Source organism: Trichechus manatus, unplaced genomic scaffold (genome assembly GCF_000243295.1).
Source record: "Trichechus manatus latirostris isolate Lorelei unplaced genomic scaffold, TriManLat1.0 scaffold00189, whole genome shotgun sequence".
Taxonomy (NCBI): domain Eukaryota; kingdom Metazoa; phylum Chordata; class Mammalia; order Sirenia; family Trichechidae; genus Trichechus; species Trichechus manatus.
This window is the reverse complement of record NW_004444125.1, coordinates 2,989,980-3,005,365: the sequence shown is the minus strand read 5'-3', so window position 1 is coordinate 3,005,365 and position 15,386 is coordinate 2,989,980. Positions and strand designations below refer to the sequence as shown.

At 37.0% G+C, this 15,386-nt stretch overlaps 2 protein-coding genes across 2 annotated transcripts in view; both read left to right on the top strand.

Annotated features, from left to right (window-relative positions):
- The window catches only part of WDR35 (WD repeat domain 35), a 64,683-nt gene extending 61,001 nt beyond the window's left edge, over positions 1–3,682 (top strand). Inside the window, exons 26-27 of the mRNA XM_004387584.2 lie at positions 2,968–3,208; positions 3,532–3,682. Of these exons, the coding sequence (XP_004387641.1) occupies positions 2,968–3,208; positions 3,532–3,682 (392 nt within the window). The remainder of the gene's footprint in view (positions 1–2,967; positions 3,209–3,531) is intronic.
- Positions 3,683–15,124: 11,442 nt separating this feature from the next.
- TTC32 (tetratricopeptide repeat domain 32) overlaps positions 15,125–15,386 on the top strand; it is an 8,773-nt gene continuing 8,511 nt past the window's right edge. Inside the window, exon 1 of the mRNA XM_012558845.2 lies at positions 15,125–15,386. This exon is cut by the window's right edge and continues 6 nt beyond it. Within this exon, the coding sequence (XP_012414299.1) occupies positions 15,245–15,386 (142 nt within the window). The 5' untranslated portion in view covers positions 15,125–15,244.

Genomic DNA, 15,386 nt, shown 5'->3' with positions numbered 1-15,386 from the left:
TTGTTTAGATATTTCTGGAATTCTGTAGAGATGATTTTTATTTATTTTTTATTGTTTTGTAAGAACTCTTCAAAGTAAATTATCTTAGGTGAAGGGAAGGTTAGCACACACTACAGGGGAAGTCAGCACAACTGGACTAAGTCAAAGCTAAGAAGTTTCCTCAATACGGCCAAACACTTCGAGGGACAGAGTAGCAGGGGTGGTGGTCTGGGGACCATGGTTTCAGGGGACATGTAGGTCAATTGGCATAACAAAGTTTATTAAGAAGATGTTTTACATCCCACTTTGATGAGTGGTGTCTGGAGTCTTAAAAGCTAGTGAGCGGCCATCTAAGATGCATCAATTGGTCCCAACCCAACTGGAGCAAAGGAAAATGAAGAACACCAAAGACACAAGGAAAATATTAGCCCGAGAGACAGAAAGGGCCACATAAACCAGAGACTTTATCAGTGTGAGACCAGAAGAACTAGATGGTGCCTGGCTACCACCAATGACTGCCCTGACAGGGAACACAACAGAGAGTCCCTGACAGAACAGGAGAAAAGTGGGGTCCAGAACTCAAATTCTAGTAAAAAGCCCAGATTTAGTGGTTTGACTGAGACTGGAGGGACCCTGGAAGACATGGCCCCTGGACTCTCTGTTAGCCCAAAACTAAAACCATTCCTGAGGCCAACTCTTCAGACAAAGATTGGACTGCACTATGGGACATAAAATGATACTTGTGAAGAGTGTGCTTCTTAGCTCAAGTAGTAGATACATGAGACTAAATGGGCAGCTCTTGTCCAGAGGCAAGATGAGAAGGCAGAGAGGGTCAGGAGCTGGCTGAATGGACATGGGAAATCTGGGATGGAAAGGAGGAGTGTGCTGTCACAGTATAGGGAGAGCAACAAGGGTCACATAACAATGTATGTATAAATTTTTGTATGAGAGACTAACTTGAACTGTAAACTTTCACTTAAAGCACAGTAATAAAAAACAAACAAGAAAAAGAACTCTTCATAGATTATATATAGTAATCTTCTGTCATATATATTGATTTTCCCCTAGCATTTAAAAGTTTTAATCAGTTAACCTCTCTAAGTTTTGATTTGTTTTTGTGTAAAGTGGGGATACTAATACTGTATCCCTAACAGAGTTGTTTTGAAGATTAAGTAAGAAAATTCATGAAAAGAAAATTCATGTATTATAGTGCCTGGACATAGTGAGCCCTCAATAAGTGGTAGCCATGATGATGGCATTAATAGTGTTTTTTGATATAGTTGTATCTATCTGTCTTTTCCTTTATGTTTTTCAGTTAGGGGTCATGCTTAGGAAATCCTTCACTTCAAGGTTACTAAATGTTTTATTTTATTATAACTTCTTATCCTAAAACCATTTATTAAAAATGCATTCTTTCCTCACAGATTTGAAAGTATACCTTCATGAATTAAATTTATACATAATCTTAATCCTTTCCTAGAATATTAATCTCTATTCCTCTTTTTGGGTGCCAGTACTATCCTCTTATATTTACTTTACTTTTATATTTTAACATCTGATAGTTAAGCTTTCTTTTCTTACTCTTCTTTTTGAAAATTTTTTTGGGTATTTATTTATCCAGATTAGCTTTAGAATCTTTTTGTGGGTAAGGAGAGTTTCAATGAAGTTCTGTTGGATTTTGGATTGAAATTACATTAACTTAATATGTTAATATTGGGACAGTTGATGTATTTACAATATTGAGTTTTCTCATTCAGAGACATCTTTTTAAAAAACCTTTTGTTTTTGTGTGTTTCTCTAGAAAGTTCCCTAGTTTTCTTCTTGTAGTCTATGGACATTTCTCTTCGTTTATCCCTATTTTTTGTTATTAGTAGCAATGGGACTGTAAATTTTTTTCTATTTAATTTTAACTGATGAATATAATATACATAATTATGTACAGCTTAAAATAGTATTTTTACAATTTATGCATAAGTTTTAGACTTATGTTGAAAGACAGACTTTTAACTTGAGATTCTTTACCTACTGGTAGAGGATATCCATATATGCTTTATTATGTTTATCTTTCAGTGATAAAATGATCTGAATTAATGTTTGCTTTGTACATTATTGCCTGTGAACCTGTTATAGCCACATGTAAAATTAGAGGATAGTCTTATTGTAGCTAAATGAAGATACTTTTATAAAGTTCTTCCCACTAAGCTTTATTTTAAACACTCGACCCCCAAACCAGTGTACAGGAGTCTAATTGTAAAATACATGAGTATATTGTTTTAACCTTGGTTGTTTTATGAAATTTCCACTACTTAAACTATGGCAAGATATTTTTAAGATTGTAAAGTGTAAAGAAGAAAAAGATATAATTTGGTTACAAATTTGTTATTAGTGAATTTTTAAGAAAGATTATAGCTTCAGTATGGAAAAGCTGAAAATAAGATGTTGCAACTGTCAAAATACATAGTCTGAACCAGCAATTTAGAGGCACATTTTCACCTTTCTTTTCCCAAAGTCCTATTGTTTCCATAAAATAAATGAAAAAGCAGTAATCTGTTCAAAGAAACATAAATTTCACACTTGTCTGCCTTTTTTTAACAAAAAGAAACGTGATATCTTGATAATTATGACATAGTACAATGTTAATTTACTTTTTCTGGAATGCCACAGGATTTTCTAACTTAGAGGGAAGAAAAGATGTGTATTTTGACACCAGAATTTTTTTGTCTGTGTGTATATTTCTAAGTGGAACAGCCATGTGAATTGTTTGGTTATTGTTATTTTCATAGGATTTGAGCTGTGAACTGGCTTTAAGGAACCTTGGAGATTATATAGCCTACTTCCTCCTACTAATCCCCCATCTCCCATCATTGTTTGTTTTAGTTTGTTAAAGTTCATGTAGGTTAAACTAAAACACCTTACTGTGGATTCTTGCCCGTGCATGTTCATGAAATTACGATTTCCTTTAAAAATCCAAATTGTCCTCTTTCCTAGCTCTTCACCTGAGAGACTATGAAGATATTATTCCTGCTGTTGAGATCTACTCTCTGTTAGCACTCTGTGCCTGCGCCAGTAGAGCTTTTGGTACCTGTTCAAAAGCTTTTATTAAACTGGAATCTTTAGACTCCCTCAGTTCAGAACAGAAACAGCAATATGAAGACCTTGCTCTAGAAATCTTCACCAAACATACCCCAAAAGATAACAGAAAATCTGAATTGGACAGCCTTCTTGAAGGGTAGGCTAATTGTAACTAGTAGATGTCTTTCTACCTTATTAGAAGCATGGACTTCTAATATCCAATGTATGTATGTATAATAGTGTGATATAATAATTAAAGCAATAAATTTTGAAATAATTTACCTTAACATTATACCCTATTTTATTTAGTCTTAAAAGTGTACTAGTGCTTTATTTTCTCATTGTTTAAGAAAATTTTTTATTTGAAGTTTACCTTGAAATTTTCTTTGTTCTCCAGTATTTAAGTATAATAAGTAAATTAAATTAGACTAATTATAAGTTTGAAAGTATAATTCATTGTTTTTCCTTTTATTTTTACAGTGGGGAAGGAAAACTGCCAACCTGTGTTGCCACTGGCAGCCCAATCACAGAATATCAGTTCTGGATGTGCAGTGTGTGTAAGCACTGTGTTCTGGCTCAGGAAATAAGTAACTACACCTTCTGTCCCTTATGCCACAGTCCAGTTGGATAAAGAAACATACAGTTGCATATAATTGTAAATATATGTAGCATATATACATAGCTAGTCCTGATCAGTCTGTATATGTAAGACTACATATATACATAGTCTTATATATAATATTGATTCCTATAAGTATTGTATGAAAATAATCTCATTACTTCATGGTTGTATTTTTATATAAAATTATAAATATTAAGATAATAGGTTGGTTTTAATATACAATTTATGGTAATCTACCTTATTTTATATCTGTTTACCTGTCTATCCGTCTATCTACCTAATCTATCTTGTGATTCATTACATGATCCTACAGAAATATGCCAAATAAGAAAAAAAAATTTTTTTCCACAGCGTCAAGGTTACTAATTCATTAAAAAAAAAAGTTTGGGGAGGGATAGGGGAAGCATGGGAGTGGGACAAAGCTAAATTTAGAGAATGAAACAACCTATAATAAAAAAAAGGTTGAACAATTTTAATAGTGAAATGAGCCCTATCTTCTAGCTATAGTGTTGAATGCTTTCTATAATTTGTTTTCACAGGGGAGGAGAAGGCATTTTAAGATAGTTTTTACAATTTGAATTGCTTCTAACAGTCTTATTCTTTGTCCTTTTTAAATCTACCCTTTAGTATCTTCCAAGAGATGGTATTTACTCTTCATATTATTGTGCAGAAAGCATTTCTCTATTTATAATGATATAAATTTATACAAAAATATCCATTTTGGGTTATAGTTAGAGTTGAAACATTGCCACTAAGCTGGACCCTTCATTTAAACAACTCTTGTGCTGTGGGGAATGATTCTTCCATGTTATGTGTGTGTGTGCTTTTTTTTAAAATTCATTATCAGTAATTTAAAGAGAAAAAATTGTAATCAATAATGGGTAATTTCTTACCTATTTTACATTGCTGATATTGTCCTCCATTTAATTCTCATGAACTTATGTTCTCTCATTTTGTGGTTAAACGCTAGAGTTTGACACTATTTCATCAAGACTGCTGAGATTTAGCTGATGTTTAGTGAGATAATGAATAAATAAAAATATGCAACGTTGTTATTGCAGCTACAATACTTAGGTTAGTTCACTGTCTGAATATGATGTTTGTTTGTTTATTTTTTTCCTTTAGAGGCAAGTTAAGCCTGTTACAGACTGGGAATAATGAGCTATGAAAAGAGGTTTAGAGCCCATGTGAGCTTAGAATTGATGTTGTTGTTATTGTTGTTAGGTGCCTCTAGTCGGTTCCAACTCATAGCAACCCTGTTTGTCTTAGTCACCTAGTGCTGCTACAACAGAAATACCACAAGTGGATGGCTTTAACAAAGAGAAGTTTATTTCTTCACAGTAAAGTAGGGTAAAAGTCCAAATTCAGGGTGTCAGCTTCAGGGGAAGGCTTTCTCTCTCTGTCAGCCTTCTCATTAATGCTCCCCCAGACTCGGAGCTTCTCTGCACAGGAACCCTGGTCCAAAGGACACGCTTTGCTCCCGGCACTGCTTTCTTGATGGTATGAGCTCTCCCAATTCTCTGCTTGCTTCCCTTTCCTTTTATCTCTTGAGAGATAAAAGGTGGTGCAGGCCACACCCCAGGGAAACTCCCTTTACATTGGATCAGGGATGTGACCTGGGTAAGGGTGGTGTTAACAATCCTACCCTAATCTTCTTTAACATAAAATTACAATCACAAAATGGAGGCCAACCACATAATTCTGGGAATCATGGCCCAGCCAAATTGATACACACATTTTTGGGGGGATATAATTCAAGCCATGACATTCCACCCTTTGGCCCCCAAAAAATCACATCCGTACAACATGGAAAACGTATTCACCCCATCATATCATAGCAAATTCTTAACTCCAAGTCCAAAATCCAAAAATTCCTCTTCGTCTGTGAAATCTAGAATACAAGTTATCTGCTTCCAACGGTACAGTGGCAGAACAGGCACAAGCTAGACATTTCCATTACAAATGGGAGAAACTGGGGGGAAAGAAGGCATAACAGGCACCAAACAGGTCAGCAGAACACATTACACTAGCCCTCAAGGCTTTGAAAATAATCCTCTCTTCTCTGAGACAGTTTACACAATGGCCCTGCCCTCCAGACTCTAGGTATTGGCCACAGTCTCTGGATTCTGAGTGGAGGCCCCTCAGCCCTGGGCTTCAGCTCCACCTTCCAGGCCCGCTGGGATGCTCCCTCGGCTTTAGGGCACCATTCTCCTAGTCCATCAGAGTGACAACTCCACCCTTAGAAACACCAGAGGCCATGACTCCACCCTTCGAAACCCTTGAGGTCATGGCCATACCTTTTGAGACTGAGGCAGCTCAGCTTCTTGTGTTCCTTGTCTCTTCAGCTTCTGCTTCCTGTGCCCTCTTGGCCCTCGGGCCACATGCCGCCATCTGCCCTGCTGGGGCAAGTGTTCCAAAACTCGGTAGTGCCACCAATAAGTGCCCAGAGGGACCCCACTCTGCCAGAAAGCCTCCTGCGCACAGGCACTCAGCTTTCTCACTCTGTGGGTCAGCTCCAGCACTATCTCGCACTGGTCTCCTGGTTCTGCTGCTGTTGGTTCTCTGCCACTGCCACTCCTCTATCCATTCAGTTTCAAAACTGCCTCCACATTTTAGGTATCTGTTAGAGCAGCACCCCACTCCTGGTACCAAATTCCGTCTTAGTCACCTAGTGCTGCTACAACAGAAATACCACAAGTGGATGGCTTTAACAAAGAGAAATTTATTTCTTCACAGTAAAGTAGGCTAAAAGTCCAAATTCAGGGCATCAGCTTCAGGGGAAGGCTTTCTCTGTCAGCCTTCTCATCAATGTTCCCCCGGACTAGGAGCTTCTCTGCACAGGGACCCTAGTCCAAAGGACACGCTTTGCTCCCGGCACTGCTTTCTTGATGGTATGAGCTCTCCCAATTCTCTGCTTGCTTCCCTTTCATCTCTTGAGAGATAACAGGTGGTGCAGGCCACACCCCAGGGAAACTCCCTTTACATTGGATCAGGGATGTGACCTGGGTAAGGGTGGTGTTAACAATCCTACCCTAATCTTCTTTAATATAAAATTACAATCACAAAATGGAGGCCAACCACATAATTCTGGGAATCATGGCCCAGCCAAATTGATACACACATTTTTGGGGGTACGTAATTCAAACCATGACACCTATATACAACAGAACGAAACACTGCCCAGTTCTGCGCCTTCCTAACAATCATTGTGCTTGAGCCCATCATTGCAGCCACTGTGTCAGACCACCTTGTTGAAGGTCTTCCTCTCTTTGCTGACCCTCTACTTTACCAAGCATGATGTCCTTCTCCAGGGACTGGTCCCTCCTGATAACATGTCCAAAGTATGTGAGACTTAGAATAGAAAACAGGCTCAAATGCTTAAACAAAATGAACAGACCAGAAGTTTTAGCAGTCTCTGTGTTCATGTATCTTGTGGGAAATTACCTTGACACAGTGGTTGCTTCCAAATACGCTACCAAGCAAGCTATTTCAGAGGCATGGAACAGGCTCACAGACCAAATTTGGATGCTTGAATCACATGATTTATTGAATCAATTTAAAACACATAGTGAGAAGCAAGGAGAAAATGATAAGGTAGATTGACACTATTGGGATAAGGTGCTATTGGGTGGAAAGACCCCAGTACCTGAATATCGAGTTATAAGATATTCTTATGCCTGACTCTTACTCTGCCTCATCAGCCTGCCCTTGATAGTGTGTTTATGAAGAGGACTAGAGTTGGGATTTGCACCAGGCGATTCAGTCAGATGGAACATGTCTGGGGCCAACAGTACACACTTGCTCTAAAGGAGAGGCTCAGCCACAGCTGTAGCTTGCCAGTTGTCCTGCTAAGGAACCATGGATTTTATTTATACTTCTTGGGCAGAGGACAGGTCAGAATAAGTGTCACCAATGGGTGAATTAAGAGCTCACAAATATTGAAGGCCTCTTATGTCTCATGCATACTTAGTATGTTATGAATATTTAGTGCCTAGGGTGCCTTTTGTATTTTCAGTGCCTCATGAATAGTAGGTATTTCTTGGTCATTCCTTTTCTTCTATCTATGGTCACACATGATATACTCTATATACTTTGTCTAACATGTCTCACAAGTTACTGAATTATTTGTCTGTGCTTAACACAGTGAGTTTCATCTGCTTCATTTGTTTTCTTCTATAGCAGAATGGAATATTGTTCCCCAAATCAGCAAATCATATCCTAAGAAATGGGTCTATGAAAGGGAATATATTTCTTGCTGAACTTAAATTACATCTTTCTACAGATTTTCTGTTTTCAGGGATGACGGTAGTCCCTGCTTCATCAATGAAAGAAAATTTCTCAGGGTTGTAGGGATGGCATGTTTATTATAGCTCCATCAGTGTGAAGGGTTCCTGCAGGACTGCATGTTCAGAGTTGTGATTCTTGGTCCATGGTCTAATGCCTGAGTACCTCTTCTTTCCCTTTCCCTTTGCTGTCTCAGGAATCAGCTGAGAACTCACAGATTGTCTTGCCTTTAGCCCTTACTGTGACCTCTTGATTATACTCCCATTTGTTTCAATTCCAAAATCAGCTGTTGACTCCTCACACCTTTCTTAAGTTATCTTTTGGGATCTCTCTTCTGGAGCCTTCTCATTTGCCACTAATTCAAGTTGTCTGACCCCTAGAATATTTCCTCTAATTATTTAGAGGTAGATACTGAGTTGCTGTCCCTACTCCTTATTCATTTTGACACAGAAACCAAAATCCTTAAAAAACACTCTCTTAAACATTGTGGACCTCATATATATATGATAGTCACATCATTTCTACTAGTATAAAAGCTTATGACTGGGTCTTTATCAGTGAAAGGTTTAATGATCTGCCATACTGTCTTGGAAACCTTTTTCTTGCTCAAACATGATACTAGAGAAAGAACCCATGTTATGAGTTGACCCAATTGGTTTTATTCAACATGAAAGAAGTGTCAAGATAAAGACACCAACACATTCTCCCCTGGTGAAAGAGGGAAAGAGTATCAAAATCGTCCAGATAAAACACATACTCAGAGAGAAGTTGGATAGACAGAATTGAGCAGTATATTGAAGGCCAGTATAATGAAAGTTATAATGTTTTGTTTTGCAATTAAACATTAATTGAATCCCTTTGGTAATGCTGAGTTGTTCTTTATCACAAAACTTGCCCTGAATTGTTATGTTTCAAAATAGTGTAGTAAGTGAAAATATTAAAACAGTAGAACCCAACGATAAAGCTATACAAATAAGCAGTGTGCCTAACAAGCAACACAGCATTGTTGACCTGATATCATACATAAATGCTAATTTCATTACAAATTGTTTTGGTAAAATATACTTTGAAATATATTCCGAGAGGTACGATTCTAGGTTTTATGTGGCACTGAGTGAAAAAAGTAATAATAAATATTGGACTAAATATTGCATTTATTCCGAGTTTCCTTTATCTTATTTTATGGATGACATGGTGTTTGGTTTATATTAATTTATTGATTTAAATGTTTTGGTGGGATTTGAATGGGAGGGTGTTGGGCTCCAGAGGGCATGAGGGAAGAAGGGGGCAGAAGGTAAAATAGATGTACAATACCACTTTTGCTACCAAATAGGAAAAAAAAAGTTACAAAGGTATCAGGACTTTTGATACCAAATAGGAAAAAAAGAAAAGTTATAAAGGTACCAGACTACTGGTGGTTTCAGTGAATTATTCCTTAGAGGTCCACAGGGTTTTCATTTAGAAATGATGGTAAAAATTGTTACTAAACCTTAAGAGAAAATCAAGAGTGTGGAATTTGATGATGTTGTAGCCCTGTAATTGTTTCTGAAATGAAAATAGCGGTATTATGTTGCCCCCTACTGTCTATTTTATGACTGTTTTATCATTTTTTTTTTTCTTTAGGAAATTAACTTTTTTCTGAGTATAAAGGTAACATATGTTCATGGTATAAAATTTCAAAAATGCCTAATAGTATAGAAGAAACAATAAAAAATAGTGTCAATAAGTTTTTTTAAATAAAAAGCATTAATTTATATTTAACAGAAGAAATTAAAAAAGTACACTTAAGAGGCTTAGGGTTATTCTTTTAGTTAGCTACTCATTTCTTGTTTTGCAAAAGTTTAAGTTTCTAGTTAGTAAAATTTTAGAGGAATATAGTTCTACCCTGTCCTGTAGAGTCGCTATGAGTCGGAATTGACTCAATGGCAGTGGGTGTAGAGGAAAATGAGATACACCACACACCCACCAGAATGGCTAAAACTGACAATACAAGTGTTGATGAAGATATGGAGCAACTGAAATTCTCATACATTACTGGTGAAAATGCAAAATGGCCCATCTACTTTGGAAAAGTTTTGAAGTTTCTTAAAAATTTAAACATACACTTACCATAGGACCCAGTAATCCCACTCTTAGGAACTTATGCAAGAGAAGCCAAAACGTGTATTACACAAAGACTTGCATGCAAATGTACATAAAAGTTTTATTCATAATAGCCCAAAATGGGAAGAAGTGAACAAGTGAATGTATAAACAAATCCATACAGTGAGATACTGCTCAACAATAAAAAGGAATGAACTACTGACACATGTAACAACACGAATAAACCTCAAAAGCAAACAAACACAAAAACAACATACTTTATGATATTATTTATATGAAATTCTAAAAAAGGCAAAATTATAGTGATAGAAAGTTGATCAATGGTTGCCTGAGGTAAGGAAGAGGGTAGGGCATTGCCTTCAAAGGAATACAAAGGAAATTTTGGGGGTGATAGAAATTTGGCAACAGATATTAGTGATGGTTGCACAATAGGACAGAAATATTCCGTATCTTGATCTTGGTGATGATTATATTTGTGAAAACTTGAGTTATGTACTTCACATCAATATATGTTTTAAAAAATAAGGCATTAATTTCTACTTTAGTTCCATTTAACAGAAGAAAAACAGTGGAACTGAAGAAATTGCTGTTATTATGTGTCTTTATATCAAAAGATACAATTCCTAAGAAATTTCTCTAAAGTTAAAAAAAGTAAATCATTAAATCATATGTCAGTAAAGCTTATTTAGAAAAATAAAATAATTATTTGGTTAAGTTAAAAGAAGACAGAAAAAGAGAAAGAGGACTAAAACTTAGTGAGACAAATATAAAATAAATAGTAAGATAGCAAACTTAAACCTAGCTATATTAATAATAACGTTAAATGTAACTGAACTAAACACTCCAATTAAAAGTCAGAGATTATCCGACTGGATTAAAAGCAAGACCCTGTTTACAAGAGACACCTTTTTAAAAACAGATTGAATGAAAGTAAGAGGATAGGAAAGGGTGTACCAAGCAGATGGTAAAGGTAAAAAAGCTAATTGCTGCTAATTGTTTCTAAAACTATGGAAAACAGTTTGGTAGTTCCTCAAAAAGTTAAACATAGAAATACCGTTATGACCTAGCAATTCCACTCCTAGATATATACTCAACAGACTTGAAAGCAGCACTATTCACAACAGCCAAAAGCTGAAACAATCCAAACATCCATCAACAGATATAAACAAAATGTGGTATAGACATTCAGTGGAATACTACTCAGCTGTAAAGAGAAATGAACTCTGACACAACATGCATGAACCTTGAAAGCATGATGCTGAGTGAAGTAAGACAATTACAAAAGGATAAATATTGCATTATCTCACTTATATAAAATATCTAGACTAGGCAAATATATAGAGACCAAGTTTATTAGTGGTTACCAGGGTCAGGAAGGAGGGGGTAAGGGAAAGTCATTGTTTAGGAGGCACTGAGTTTCTTTCATGGTGATGGAAAATTTGGCAACAGGTATTAGTGATGGTTGCACAACATGATTAACATAATTGATAACACCAAATCGTACATATGAAAAAAATTAAATTGACAAACGTGTTATATATATTTTTATGGCAATAAAAAAAATTAGTTCCCCTTGTACTAGTTTGCCAGGAATTTTTATCAAGAGTGGGAGTTGAATTTTATTAAATGCCTTTTTTATATCTATTGAGTTTTTTTTTTTTTTTCTTAATTTGCTGGTGTAGTGAATTACAATAATTTTTTTCTAGTGTTAAACTGACCTTTCATTCCTGGAATAAAATCAACCTGGTCATGATGTATTATCCTTTTTACATTTTGTTGGTTTCAATTTGGTAATATTTTGTTTACAATTTTCGTATACATGCTCTTTAGAGAGTTTGGTTTGCCATCTTCTTTTCTCTTTTTTGTACTCCTTGCTGGGTTTTGGAATCAAGGTAAGGCTAGCCTCATAAAACATCTGAAAGATGTTTTCTGATGTCTTCACTTGTGTAAAACAGGAACTTTTTCTTACTGGAATATTTGGTAGAATTTGAAGCCGCTAGTTCAGCCTGGAATGTTTGTATACAGTTGGATGCAACAAATTTGCTCAGCTTTTGTTCAAAAAAGTATTTTATTCACCTTCATTTTTGAATAGTTTCACTGGGTGTAAAAGTTTGGGTTTACTTTTTTTTTTTTTTTTTCAGTATTTTACAGACGTTCTATTGTCTTCTAACTTGCATAGGTTCTAAGGAGAAATCTGCTATCACTTATTCTTTTTCTCTGTAATCCCCTTTTCTTGTTGGCTGCCTTCAAAGATTTTCTCTTTTCTTTTGGTTTTTAGCAGTGCAAGTATGTTGTGTCTAGGAGTGTGTGTGTGTGTGTGTTGTGTTCATCCAGCTTAGGGTTATCTGAATTTATTGGATTTGTGGTTTGTTTGTCTTCCATTAACTTTGGAAAATTTGTAACCATTACCTCTTTAAGTATTTCTTCTCCCTTATCCTTTTATTCTTGTGGGACTCCAATTGCACATCTGGTAGATTATTTGATATTGTCTCACAGTTCTTGGATACTCTTTTCTGTCCCCCCCACTTTTTCTCTTTGTTTTGAATTCTATTGATTTATCTTCAAGTTCACTGATACTTTATCTGTGTTCAGTCTGCTGATTAGTCCACTGAAATTCTTCAGCTGATACTGTGCTTTTTATTTCTAGCATTTTCATTAGCTTTTTTTTGGTTTCCATCTGTTGAAATTCTCCAAGTTTATGCATGTTGTTCATTGTTTCCACTAGATCCTTTAACATATTAATCATATGTATTTTAAAATCCCTGTCTGATAACTCCAGCATCTGGGTTATTTTTGGGTCTAGTTCTGTTGAGTGCTTTTTCTTCGTTTGTCTCATAAATTTTGACTGAATGTTTGTCATCATGTGTGGAAGAACAGTAGAGATTGTTGTAAATAATACACCCGGAAATAGACACTTCTCTTCCCGTCAGGCCATTAATGTTGGAGGACTGAACCAATCTAGTCAGTAATTGATCTGCGTTTGGGTTTTGTCATGACTATAGTTACTTTCAATGCCTCAAAGACTTCAAATTGCTCCAGTGATGGACTGCTGCTACCTTGTGCTTAGTGTGGTTTGTGCTAGAGAGTTTGTGTTCCTGCTCCATCCTTAGCTTTCAGCAGAACCCTACATACCTGCACCACAGAATGGAGTCTCTCTCCCTGCTCTTGCTCCTTTCCTAGGGGTAGACTGCGGTTGCTTTTTACTCAATGCTAGGTGCGTGGTAGGAGCAGTAGGGGTTCTCATTTCTTCTGTTCCAGACTCAGACTCTGGTATGCTTGTGTGCCTAGGCATTGGGTATGGAACTTTTTCAGCATTATTGCCCTTCCCACCATGACAGACAAACTCTACTGTTTATCTGTGGGTGACCTTTAGTGACAGAAACTTCCACAGTGGTAGCTGACCTCTGCTTTGTGTCAGTGCGAGATCCTCCCTGAGACAGTTTCCTGCCTGGCCCCCAAAGCAGACAGGTTTTGCTTCTACCCCTCCCTCTAGAAGCAGTGGATCTTTGCCAGGTCCACGGGGGCAGAAGAGTTTCCTAACCCTCCCCCAGTGGCAGATGGCTTTTACTTATATCCATTCTCTCCAGGATCAGTGGATCTTTTCTCCTGCATCCTGGGAGCAGGAGCTTTTCTTATTTCACTTCGTTTTATTCATTGCTGTGCTCCCAGTTTTAAAAATTGTGTCTGGCACATAGTTGATGCTCAGTAAACATTTGTTGAGCAGGAAGTTCTGTATGTTAAGGATGACAACTGTTTTCCATGTGGCAAATTTTTTTTCACATTTTATTTTATGTACTGTAGTCAATTGTATCAGACACTTTATCATTTTTTCCTTTCTTTCTTCTTCCTGCCTGCCTCACTCTTGAGAAAATTAGCTATATTTTCTAATAGTTTTTTTAGTCTATTTTTTTAATATTAACTTTTTAATTCACCTGGAATAAAGGTATTCTGTCAAGTAGAGATCTTGACTGTATTATTCCCCAAAATAGTTAGCTAATTCTCCCAACAACACTCATTTGAATAGTCTATCCTTTCCCAATATATGTGAAATGCCTTTAAATATAAAGCCTATTCGGGGTCGTCTCTGGCTTTGTTTGTTCTATTAATCTGTCCATGTTCCTACACCAGAAAATACCAGTTTGTTTTTGTAATCTTATAGTCTTCCTTCTAGTCCTGTTTTTATTTAACATTAAATACACTATTTTTCAGTGGTTGTGTAAGTGAAAAAATTAACATCTAATAAAAGCACTAGAAAAAACCACACAATTTATGTTCTCTTCTTTTTCATGCAGATTATCAATCATCCCCAAACATATTGCTCATCTTTACGTTTTCTGAAGGGAAGACCCAAGTAGTTTGGGAATAAAAGGAACTGAGAGATCCTAAGAGGACACCCAAAAGGCATTTGGTGTACAGAGGTTAACAGATTTTTAACATACTTTTTATTTGAATTAAGTATATTGTACTTAAATTACTAGCTGGTTCTCCCTTTGGCATAAACAATCAGGGAATGTAAACTAACATTCATTGACCAGGCTATAGACACAATATACTATTTGATTAGTTCTTTCAACAATTCCAGAGGTTCAAAAAGGTTAAGACATTTGCCATCCAGGCTCTTGGAGCTAATAAATGGTAGACTTTGGATTCGGACATACGGCGGTGGGACAACAAAGCTCATGTCTCAAGGTAACCGTCGCCTACTCAGAACACTCGAAACCCTTTTGCTAAGTGTGGACATTGGCACTGCAGGGGCTACAATAAATTCGCGTATTAGCCATTCTTAAAACGAACCAAGGTTTCTTCCATTTTCGGCACATTCAGTCCCCTAATACGCTGTAACAAAGGGCAAGCTCCACGCAACAGACAATTGGCTCTGAAAGTAGTTTGGGACCATCGGTGTGTGGTTTTTCTGGAAAACAAGGCTGGCTAAACAATGGTAATTGCACCTACTGGCGCTCGTCCACGCCAAGCTTCTTCCGAGCAGCTGAACTCTCTGTCAACGGCCGACCCTTTGTATCGCGAGACGACAGGTCCTCAGAAGGCACAAACTTCCCCCTTCGACTGAGCCGAAGTTTCGCTCTCATTCTAACTTCCGGGGCGCGCAAGTGGCTTTGTGGTGTCACCTGTGATCGCTCAGAAATCAACCCCCATTCTACTCCGAAGGCGAGATTTTCGACCGCTATGGAAAGGCAGCAAGGACAAGTAAGCCAGGCTACCCTACCACTCGCACAAGCTCATTTCGAGAAAGGCCAATACGCGAAGGCCGAGGCGCTGTACTCCGCGTTCATACGCCACTGCGGTTGGACAGCCTCCGCACGAGCAG